At 38.6% G+C, this 12,208-nt stretch overlaps 1 protein-coding gene and 1 non-coding gene across 3 annotated transcripts in view; both read left to right on the forward strand.

Moving 5' to 3' along the window:
* Positions 1 to 11,999, forward strand: part of EDIL3 (EGF like and discoidin domains 3) — a 512,079-nt gene extending 500,080 nt beyond the window's left edge. For both annotated transcript variants that reach the window (XM_055430480.2, XM_055430481.2), the window contains one exon: positions 8,827 to 11,999. In XM_055430480.2, the coding sequence (XP_055286455.1) occupies positions 8,827 to 8,976 (150 nt within the window). In that variant the 3' untranslated portion in view covers positions 8,977 to 11,999. The remainder of the gene's footprint in view (positions 1 to 8,826) is intronic.
* On the forward strand, positions 5,324 to 5,430 carry LOC129559698 (U6 spliceosomal RNA). The gene has a single exon (XR_008686628.1). It is a non-coding gene; the product is annotated as a U6 spliceosomal RNA (small nuclear RNA).
* Positions 12,000 to 12,208: the final 209 nt, after the last annotated feature.

Consider the following 12,208-nt stretch of genomic DNA (forward strand, 5'->3'; position numbering starts at 1 on the left):
TATCCTGGTGTCAACCATATAGATCCATCTGGTGGGAGTTTTCTTTTTACTAAACAGGAAGTTATACAGTGTTTTGATAGAGACTTAGCTCATCACTCTGATTGCGTTTGAATGACCCTAAGAGAAAAATAAATGGCCAGGGTCAGAGCAGCTATTATTAATTGGCCTGGTGAGAGGATCTCATCTAGTAATATCATGAATAGACAGAAAAGGACTGAACTCTCTTCTAAAATAAATTTCCCATGGGGTCACGAACAGTTGGACACGACTGAGCAACTTGACTTTCACTTTCATGCACTGGAGAAGGAAATGGCAACCCACTCCAGTGTTCTTGCCTAGAGAATCCCAGGGACGGTGGAGCCTGGTGGGCTGCCATCTATAGGGTCGCACAGAGTCGGACACGACTGAAGCGACTCATAGCAACAGCAGCAGTGGGTATCCAGTCAGAACCCTGGAGAGGAGAAATCTACCAAGGCAACCCAGAAGTACTAGACACAAGTAACTGGCCACAACCCAATAATTGGATTGAGTTGTAAACTAGCATAGAATCGTGTCCATGATCGAAAACATTTGATGGATATGCAAAGGTCCAAGAAATTAAAAAAAAAAAATCATACATGATCATCCAAATCAGGTCAAGCATCTTGGGTAAGCTGCCTATTTCTGATGTCGTTTTCTTCTCATCCCAGTATAGTGCAGTTTCCTCTAAGCATCGTTTTAAGGTGAGTTTGAGGTCAGCAGGCCTCTCTATAGTCCAGTCCAGTGTAGGGGCCTTTGGAAGTAGGAGTTAATCCAAGAGTCAGTTTCCCTTCAGTTTCACTGTGCATGAGATAGTTAAAAGAGTACCTGATTAAAAGGTCTTCCCATCCACATTGGAGATAGTTTCTTAAATCATGTCTTTTTCCAGTCTTGGTTGCAGTTCGTGAGGCATCTGATCTTCATTCAAAGATAGATTACTGGGCTAAGCTTCAGAAATAAACTTAGAATGTTCTGTAATAATTCAATTAAATTTTACATTAAAATACCCTAACAGAAAAGAACTATTCAGGAAATGAGTCTTAGTAGATACAGACCTCCATTAACAAACTAGGATTTAACATTCATTGAAATATCTTTTTCTCCCTAAAATCACTTTCATTTTTACCAAATATAACCAAATAGACCTGTTTGTGAAATCGGTTTGGTCTCAATCAATTTGGCCTGATTATTTATATAATCATAATTGATCATGGACTTTTTGCTGAAACTTTCATAGAGTCTCACACTGAACTTTTAAAATAAAACCTTTCAGGGCTGGGAAAATCACACCAAAGGCTTATCACAGATTTTGCCTAATAGATCTAAGTGAAGTCCTCCCTTTCTCAAGGTCTCCCAAATTCCTTGAGATTTCTATACCTGTTTGTGAGATAACCTTCCTAACTGATCTGATAAAGTTATTGGAAACTCTTGGTTTACAATCTCTGGATGGGCCAGATAGAGAGAAAAAAATAAATGTTTCAATTTGTTTATAAAGTATAGTTGTGTTTTTTTTTTTAAGTACTTCCATAATAGTCTGAGGGGAAGGTTTTTCTTACACCTGGAAAACACAGACTCAAACCAGTAATTTTTCTGATAGAAACCATAAAAGTTATAAACATATTTGCCAGTTCATTCAGTCCTTTTGTTAACCTCTGTGAAGTCATCCAGTTTTCCATTAGAATCCTTTCATTTCTTACCCAGTTCAGAAACTTGCATTTATCCAAAAGTCCATTCCAGAAACTTCTTGAAGAGGAAACATTTTTGCAAAACTAGGTTAGTGCTGTCATACTAACTAGAATTATGACTGATAACACTTTACCCAGACATATCGGAATTTTAAGAACTCCACAGTTTCTAGGGTCTCTGTATTAGTAACATTTACCACACGTTATAACCCAAGATTACTCACTTGAGACGTGTGTGTGGTATGTTTAGTCACTCAGTCATGTCCTAATCTTTGCAACCCCATGAACTGTAGGTAGCCTGCCAAGCTCCTCTGTTCATGGGGATTCTCCAGGCAAGAATACTGGAGTGGGCAACCTTTCCCTTCTTTAGGGAATCTTCCCAAGCCAGGGATCAAACCCAGGTCAACTGCATTGCAGGCAGATTCTTTAACGGACTGACTTGACAATACTTCCCATGTAATTCTGCATACAAAATAAACCTAATTAGTGTAATATCTCTTTCAGGGATGTTCCAGGGGCCCTCTGAAGCATCCCAAAGTTAACTAGAAGTCAAAAGTGCTACATTAGAATAATTTAGGAAGTTTTATTTCAACAAATGTCAAAAAGGTTTAGAACACTCAGTCAGGATTAAAGGTCATTCTGAAACAATAGCTATTCACTTAGTCAAAGTAACAATAAAGGATTTCAGAGGCAATATAGAACTGATCATTTAAGAGGTAAATAAACTTAAATCTATTATCAGAGGCAGTTCAACATCTGAAGAAAGCAGACAGGTTCTTTATTGACTGAGGTATGAGGAAAGCCCAAACTTAGTCCTCAGTTCAGTTCAGTCGCTCAGTCGTGTCCGACTCTTTGCGACCCCATGTATCACAGCACACCAGGCCTCCCTGTCCATCACCAACTCCCGGAGTTCACTCAAACTCATGTCCATCGAGTCGGTGATGCCATCCAGCCACCTCATTCTCTGCCGTCCCCTTCTCCTCCCACCCCCAACCTTTCCCAGCATCAGAGTTTTTTCCAGTGAGTCAACTCATCGCATGAGGTGGCCAAAGTATTGGAGCATCAGGCCTTCCAATGAATACCCAGGATTGATCTCTTTAGAATGGACTGGTTGGATCTCCTTTCAGTCCAAGGGACTCTCAAGAGTCTTCTCCAGCACCACAGTTCAAAAGCATCAATTCTTTGGCGATCAGCTTTCTTCACAGTCCAGCTCTCATATCCATACATGACCACTGGAAAAACCATAGCCTTGACTAGACGGACCTTTGTTGGCAAAGTAATGTCTCTGCTTTTTAATATGCTATCTAGGTCGGAGAAGGCAATGGCAAGCCACTCCAGTACTATTGCCTAGAAAATCCCACGGATGGAGGAGCCTGGTAGGCTGCAGTCCATGGCGTCGCTAAGTGTCGGACACGACTCAGCGACTTCAATTTCACTTTTCACTTTCACACATTGGAGAAGGAAATGGCAACCCACTCCAGTGTTCTTGCCTGGAGAATCCCAGGAACAGGGGAGCCTGGTGGGATTCCGTCTATGGGGTCACACAGAGTCGGATACGACTGAAGTGACTTAGCAGCAGCAGCAGCAGCAGGTTGGTCATAACTTTCCTTCCAAAGAGTAAGCATCTTTTAATTTCATGGCTGCAATCAGCATTCGCAGTGATTTTAGAGCCCAAAAAATAAAGTCTGACACTATTTCCACTGTTTCCCCATCTATTTCCCATGAAGTGATGGGACCAGATGCCATGATCTTTGTTTTCTGAATGTTGAGCTTCAAGCCAACCTTTTCACTCTCCTCTTTCACTTTCATCAAGAGGCTTTTGAGTTCCTCTTCACTTTCTGCCATAAGGGTGGTGTCATCTGCATATCTGAGGTTATTGAAATTTCTCCCGGCAATCTTGATTCCAGCTTGTGCTTCTTCCAGCCCAGCGTTCCTCATGATGTACTCTGCATATAAGTTAAATAAGCAGGGTGACAATATACAGCCTTGACATACTCCTTTTCCTATTTGAAACCAGTCTGTTGTTCCATGTACAGTTCTAACTGTTGCTTCCTGACCTGCATACAGGTTTCTCAAGAGGCAGGTCAGGTGGTCTGGGATTCCCATCTCTTTCAGAATGTTCCACAGTTTATTGTGATCCACACAGTCAAAGGCTTTGGCATAGTCAATGAAGCAGAAATAGATGTTTTTCTGGAACTCTCTTGCTTTCTCCATGATCCAGCGGATGTTGGCAATTTGATCTCTGGTTCCTCTGCCTTTTCTAAAACCTGCTTGAACATCTGGGAGTTCACGGTTCACATATTGCTGAAGCCTGGCTTGGAGAATTTTGAGCATGACTTTACTAGCGTGTTCAGTTCAGTTCAGTTCAGTCGCTCAGTCGTGTCCAGCTCTCTGCGGCCCCATGAATCACAGCACGCCAGGCCTCCCTGTCCATCACCAACTCCCGGAGTTCACCCAAACTCATGTCCACAGAGTCGGTGATGCCATCCAGCCATCTCATTCTCTGTCGTCCCCTTCTCCTCCCGCCCCCAACCTTTCCCAGCATCAGAGTCTTTTCCAGTGAGTCAACTCATCACATGAGGTGGCAAAGTATTGCAGTTTCAGCTTTAGCATCAGTCCTTCCAATGAACACCCAGGATTGATCTCCTTTAGAATGGACTGGTTGGATCTCCTTGCAGTCCAAGGGACTCTCAAGAGTCTTCTCCAGCACCACAGTTCAAAAGCATCAATTCTTCGGTGATCAGCTTTCTTCAGAGTCCAACTCTCACATCCATACATGACCACAGGAAAACTGGGGGTCTTAATTGATCAGACCCAGGCTGTTGATTATAGGAAAAAGTCCTGTACATAAGGGAACTTCAATCCATTTTCCTATCCTGTGTCAATAAAGATCTAATATTTTTAGGCCATTTTCCTTGTCCTTGGATCATAGCTATAGGTTGGCAAGTCATTTAAAACATTTTTTTCCAAGGGGTACCCAGGTGGAATGTAGAACCTTAGAAGAAGTTCTTCCCATATTAGCTTGAGCAGTTTGTACCAGGTGTCTGTGTGTTCAAACCAAACCAACAAAAGCAAACCAGAACCTTACCAGCTGGGAGTCACACTCTAAATAAAGCAGAAGGCAAAGTGATGCCCAGAAATCAGAAGTCAAATGGCATAAACGCCAAATGTGACTTCCCAGTCCCACTAGACCCGCAACTTGGCAGAGTCAGTCAACTGACTAGTCAACTTGGCTAGCAGCCATTTTTTAGCTCCGATATAGTTTCAAGCAATTTCTTGTTTGCTTCCTACAAGGAAGTTACTATATTGTTTCCTCTTTTAGAAACTTCTAGGTAACCAATCAAAGCAAGCATGACTGGCCTTTCCTAATCGTGCATGAAAAATATCAATTTTGGAATATCAAATGAGCCCCATTTTGGCCATTTTAGGTTAAGATCTCTTTTAGTATAATTTCTCCAATTAAGTAGGTACTTGCAAGTTTGAGTTTTGCACGTATTATACATGAATCTGGCTGGAGTGTTAGTCAGAGGTGGGCTTTCTGATGCCCCTCTTTTCTGTTTTTGAGAGATTCTGTTTCCCATATTAAGTTGAGTTTGTCAGGGATAAAAATCACTAGTGAAGTGCTCGCTTCGGCAGCACATATATTAAAATTGGAACGATACAGAGAAGATTAGCATGGCCCCTGCGCAAGGATGACACGCAAATTCGTGAAGCGTTCCATATTTTTTACTAAAGGGCAGGAGTACATCAAAGCCGTCCTGCAGAACGGGCGAATGATGGGCGCTGTCTTAATTGGTGAAACTGACTTAGAAGAAACATTTGAAAATTTAATTTTAAACCAGATGAACCTTTCGGCATATGGAGAAGATCTGCTGGATCCAAATATTGATATAGAAGATTATTTTGACTAAAAAGGGCATTTCAAGAGCTACATCACGTTCCAAATAAGATTTAAAAAGTCAGAGGATTACACAGATTTACGATGACCAGCTGAAGTTATTTATAGATTTTTTTTTCTAACACAAAAGTGACCACTAATTATGTAAAGATAAGTCTGAAGTATTCATTTCTGTGTTTTAAACTTAGAGACATTCATTTGTGATTTAGCTTTGAAACAAATTAGCTTGTTATCTACTTAACCAACAGTGTGGTTTCTGGTTAACATACCAGAGCCATTCTTTGACTGTGAAACATCAAAGGCAGGCTGTGGTTTCAAGAAGCTTAGCGTTGTAATCTACTTAAGCAGATGTGTAGCAGTATCTTACTTCCTATATTATTTGTATTGATACCTTATTCCTTCCTTATTTGCATTCTACAGCTATTGTTACATGAAATCAATCACTTTCTATGATCAGCCTTTGTAAGCCAGTTGTGTGAAAAGAAAAATACAGCTAGTTGTGACAAGGCATAAAGAACCTAACAAAGTTACATGAACTTATAATCTCTTATGTATTTCACATTTAAAGGGTTTTACAATAAAGTTATTTTTCCTGTTTCATACTGTAAAAAAAAAAAAAAAATCACTAGTGAAATCGTGTAGTGGGCCTGTGTGCTGCTTGTGAGCTTAACTCCTTCAAGAGATCACCCCAGAGTCATTTCAGCCCGTCTTATGTGGCTCAGATTCTGCCTCTGGCAATCTAAGACCACCATGGCTTCTCAGGTCACTGAATGGCCAGTTCTTATCTGCGACCTGGGGTGAGCAAGTATTTTAATTAATGAGTGGATTTCCCCTGCATGGGATGAGGACTAGGCAGCCACCACTCCGGTAAATTTCTCAGTCACCTGAGAACACCAAAACCTGCCGGGAGGAGTGTTGTCACTTTTCTTCAGAGCAAAGCTCTCGTATATTCTCCTCACTTTTATCCTGACAAATTCTATAAAGGCAGTTGATATGAGGAAAAGTGCCAGATCAGCCTCTTACCTAACCACTCAGCAAAACCACTCAGTCCCCTACAAGGAAGTGACTTCGGCATCTTTCAGCCAAGACCCAGGTATTCCTCCATTTTTTTCAATCCAGCCCCCACCCCCAGTACCTTTCCACTGGGTGGATATTTCTCGGTGTCTTCCAACTGAGCCCAACTCTGTCTAGATCTTGGGTGGCTATGCCCTGAATGTTTCACCCACCCCCATTATCTTTCCAACTGGGAGGGGGCAGGTAACCTGCTCCACCACCAAATAAAACTCAGAATCTCAGCCAATACAGGAAATTCAAGAACCAGAAGAGACTTACCCAAATTTATCTGCATTCCCTTAGCAGGTAGATGGACTCAGGGTGCCACTGCTGGTACCAAAGCTCTAGTTCTTCAGGGGTTCAGGCAAAGGAAGGAATTCCACTCTGGGTCACTTCATTGGTTGTCATAACTGTCGACTGAAAATGATGCACAACTTGAGAGATGCAAGTTAAGTTTTCTTTGGGGCAAAACGAGGACTACAGCCTGGGAGGCAGCACCTCAGAGATTTCTGAGAGACTGCTCCAAAGACGCAGTAAGGGAAGGTCATCATATAAGGTTTTGGTGAAGGGGGAGTTCAATACCATTAAGCACTCATTTGACAAAAGGTTTTCTGCTAGTCAGGAGGATCTGATGTTATCATGAAGGGATTTAGTGCTTTTCTAGGTTTGAGGAGGTACCAGGATTGGGATTATAAAATCTGTTCCTGAAAATATGCATCTATCCAAAGACCTATCCCACCAGATTCCCTGAGCACACAGTGCCTCACTCCACCCTGATGTCCCTCAGCAGGTGTTGAAGGTCAACAGCTGCAGCAGCACAGGTTTCAGTCTCCACAGAGGCAGATGGCAAATGGCCTTGTTGTTCAGTCGTTGGCAATGCTCTTGGCTAGTGCCAATCTGCAGTTGACATTTTGTATTACTGTGGTGTCCATTGTAACTTTTCCTTTTCAATTTCCAAGTGCTCACAGCACAAGTAAGCACATGTGAAAAACATTTATTCATGTGACGTATCACTACTCCATGCTCTACCAACCAGCTGCTAATTTTGTTTTGTTTCTTTCTGAAGCAACCACATCTCAAAGTTTACTATTATAAAAGCCTTCTGGGAGAAAATTAGACATACTAAGTTCAAAAATCTTTGAAACAAAAGAATGAAGAACAAAGTCATGCAATGCCCTGTGTCAGAACACTATAGGTCACAATGATCTCAAGAGTATTGTATGGATCTAGGAATTAATACAGGAGGCAAAAAAATAAAAAAGTATTTTAAAAATAGCATTGATTGGAGTTATCTCTCTTGATACTGGGTTGATTTTGTTCTCTAGGTGAGAAATGAACAAATGACAGTGTGATAGAGACCATTATGCTCACCAGATATCCACGTGCTCCTCTCCATTTCCCAGCATCCTTTGCAATTTGGCTGAGGTCATATAATGAGTTAAGGTCAATGCAATGTAGCCAGAAATGTATCCAGAGATTAGCACCCTGCATAATCTCACAGGTCTTTCCTGTTGACTGTTGTGAATGTGAATGCTGCATATTTTTCAGATGCTAGCTAAAATTTACAACAGCCTGGATCTCTGAATCACTCCTTAGAAGAGACCACCTTCAGCAAGCTGCCTGAACAACAGCCTGTGCCAGAAGCAAAAAATAAATATCTGTTGCTTAAAAAAAAAAAGATCTTTTTAAAACACATAAAAATGATAAATCTATGTATTCCTGCTTCAGAAAACCAGTTTTCAACTTATTAAACTCTTTAAGTACTCTTTGCCTGTGTGCATGCAGGTTGCTTCAGTCATGTCTGACTCTTGCAGACCTATGAACTGTAACCCTCTAGGTTCCTCTGTCCATGGAATTCTTCAGGCAAGAATACTGGAGTGGGTTGCTGTGCCCTTCTCCAGGGGATCTTCCCCACCCAGGGTTCAAACCTGTATCTCTGACTTCGCCTGCATTGGCAGGCGGGTTCTTTACCACTAGCATCACCTGGGAACCTCATTCATCACCCATTCAGTTTTAAAATTATCATTAAGAAAGCAGCAGCAGTGTGTTTTAAAAGACATGGTTATCAGACCTCACATGTTGGGGGAGAAAAAGATCCAAACAAGAAAATAATAAAAATAATTCCCAAGAAAAGGAAGGCCAAATGATTACTAGTCTGTTCTTCTTTACTAGGTTTTCCAGGGGAATTTTGACAATGATACTCACAGAAAAAACGTCATTGATCCTCCCATCTATGCACGGCACATAAGGATCCTTCCTTGGTCCTGGTATGGGAGGATCACACTGAGGTCGGAGCTGCTGGGCTGCACAGAGGAAGAGTGAAGAGACATCACAGGCCTCCTCTCTATTTTCCTTAAGTATCTCCATGGAATGAACTCTGCAAAATCTATAGGAAACTGAACAGGATTTTTCATGAAAAGTGCTCAAATTACGGTAGGCCACTAACTGTCTTCTTAAGGAGGTCTAAGCCTGCCTTTTCAATAGTTTAATTTGATTTTTATCGTTTAAATTCCTTAAGCAACATCACATTAACTGTGAATTCGTTTTTTCATTGTTTTCTTATTCATACTGGTTGAAATGTATTAGGCAAAGGAAGTAGCACTCTTGGTAGCAAGGGTAAAACAATTTTATAGTTATCAAATAAAAGCAAGAGTTGTTAGAGCTTTCATGATCAGTACTGAACTTATAAAAAGAATACTGCAATGTTAGCAATAAGTTTTGTCCTTCTGTAATGAGTCTATGTTATCGTAATTATTTCCCGGTGCCTACCAAACACTGTCAGTGTTTGTAATCGAATTTTGAAGATGAATCTGTCACATGCAGTGCTAATTGATATTATAATTTTCATTTGACTTTTGTTTCTAATCAGAGATTATATGATCTTACTTTCTGTGCTATACTCTATATATTATATACTGCCTGAATAAGTTCATATTTTTCCCAGTTGACTTTTGTCCTATTATTTGTCTAAAAAAGTATGCTTGTGTGTATATATATATATATATATGCACATATATATACACACATATACATGTGAAACAGGATTGAGTATCAGTAGGTTGAGCATATTTAATATCAGTAGATTAAATCTTCAATTCTTTTGTTTTTGAAGGAAGCTATAACTATGTAATCTTCAAATACTTCCTTAATTAAAGACCCCAGTACTACCATCTTGCAAAATAAACGACAAAATCCCATTATGTTTCTTTAAAGCAAAATTTAAATCTTTGTTTTCATGGTATTTACAAATAGTCTTATCTTCACTTTAAAATAATAGAATAATAAATTATTTGTCTATTTAAAAAAATTTTAGCAAACAAATATTGACATAGTACTGCATAACTTGGCCAAGCATCGTCATCATTTATTTGTTTATCTCTGCATTTCCTGTGAAACTAGAATTTTATTGAGGTTTGAAACTGGTAATGGTCTCTCAGGAAAGCACAGTAGGTAGATATTTGTGAGAAGAAAAGTATTTACTAATGGCAAAGTAGTCAACCATTTTCAAGGTAAAAATTGAATTCTATTTATTTTGCTTTAACGGGCCTGAAAAAAATAAGCAATGATCATAACGATTTGTTGTTGATAATGGAGGTTTCATTGACATTCTCTCAAATTAAAGTTTTCACTGCCTCCATGAAGTCCTCAACATCTAATTTATAAGCTTTATCAGTGTTTGTTTTATTAAGGCTTAGACACAGAATTATTGGAGTTTTAAATTAAGGGTTCTGGAAAAGAAAGTATGGTATGTGTACAAAGCTTTGAGGTCCTGTGCAACACTAAGTTGGTTTTTTTCGTTATTATTTGTGCTGCATAACAAAACCCACTAGACTGTTACTGTCTTGTCTGTCCATGTGTTAACAGCATTTCTTGATGATGTATATATGGAGTGGTCTTCAATCATAGTGAAGCTTTATAAAGAGAAAGTCAATCATAATGGCATTTTTAATAAGAGCAAAATTAGGACTGGCTGGCCACATATTTGTCCTATGCCTACATGCTTTCTACTTCAGACTCTTATTATAAAATTGTTAATTTGAAGCATCTGAAATGGTGATCAGTTTTTAGCATATTAAAAAAAAAAAGCTGCCATGTCATCAGTAACATCTTCTTAAGATAGCTTTAAATTAGGAATGTAACTATATTTAATTTACTAAATTGTAAGATCATATCACAAATAAATACTTTGGGTCAAAGGTATACACACATTTACACATTTATTTCTTTAAAGATTTACTGTCCCGCCAAACTCTCCCTTGTAGGTTACACACAATTCTTCATTCTCTACAGAGTGTATTTTTAAAGTTATGAGTAATTTTTTGCAATGATTTACTTTCTCAGAATTATTCATTGCTTCTTATGATGTTTTATATTATGGGTAGTTTTTTCAAAAAAAAAATTTTCAAAGAGTTTTAAAATGTTGTTACCTTTTATTAGAACTACATAGAAATGGCTTTTGCTTCTTTGTGCATTTTCTCTCTTCTATATATGCTTTTCACCAACATGGAATATCTCTTTAACCCACGATGCCCCAGATTAATGACAATAAAGGAATTCCCTGTAGAAATGTATTGTGAGGTAGTATATAGCTTTTGTGTAATTTCTGTCAATGACATTAAAGTGAAGCAGATTTATTCTGTCTAAATTCACAGTAAAGCAAGTAAAACCTCATAAGCACAAGGCACAGAAGAATCACCTACCCTTCACCATGAGTAACTATAACATGCTAATTTTATAATCTATGAAATTATAATTTTAAACATTTCCAGTATATCTGTCTTATTAAAAGCATTTATCATAATCACTAATTCTAGTTTTAGGGTTGACTTTCTCTTTCCAAATGGCTTCATAAAGGTTTATGTGAATTTTGAAGACTTAGGATACTAATGATTGTATCTTTGCTAATCAACAAAATATGAAATATAATATTAATTGCTGGCGTCTGATGTGTCAGTAAATACAGAAATAAGTAAGATACAAATAACCTTTGCAAACTTTCAAGCTGTGTAATATTCCAATGTTGGGTTTTTTCTTTGTAATATATACTTAAATCATGTAGGATGTTGTAAAATCAGTATGACCTTGTCTAGTCTTCAAAGTTAAAATAAACTTTTGAAAATATGGGATACTATTGAAGCAGTTGTAATCAAACACATTTGTAAGAACACACAAATCGTCTGAATGTGAATATGCACTTCTCTTAACTACATGCTGGTTTACTTTTTCTTTGTACAGGAAAATTAAACAAGTACAGAAAAAGGAAATCATAATAGCCTTCAAATGTACATTGATATCAGCCAAACTGGCCTTTCCAAAATTATTAAAATTTGTGCATTTCTCCTGCTTTTAGCTGTGGAAATTTTATTGGAATACTAATAACCCAAAGTCATTTTTTTTTTTTTTTGCCTCATGCATAATTAGTCTTGTGCTTCAGGATTGATCTGTCCACTGGTAAGCAGATGCTATTGCTGTTATTTCTATTGTTTTTAAGTACATGATTCTCAGGAATATAATGAAGAGATCTAGTCAATAGTAAGCTATCATACAAATGCTA

Source organism: Moschus berezovskii, chromosome 8, assembly GCF_049115385.1.
Source record: "Moschus berezovskii isolate FMDL1 chromosome 8, NW_MosBer_1.0, whole genome shotgun sequence".
Taxonomy (NCBI): domain Eukaryota; kingdom Metazoa; phylum Chordata; class Mammalia; order Artiodactyla; family Moschidae; genus Moschus; species Moschus berezovskii.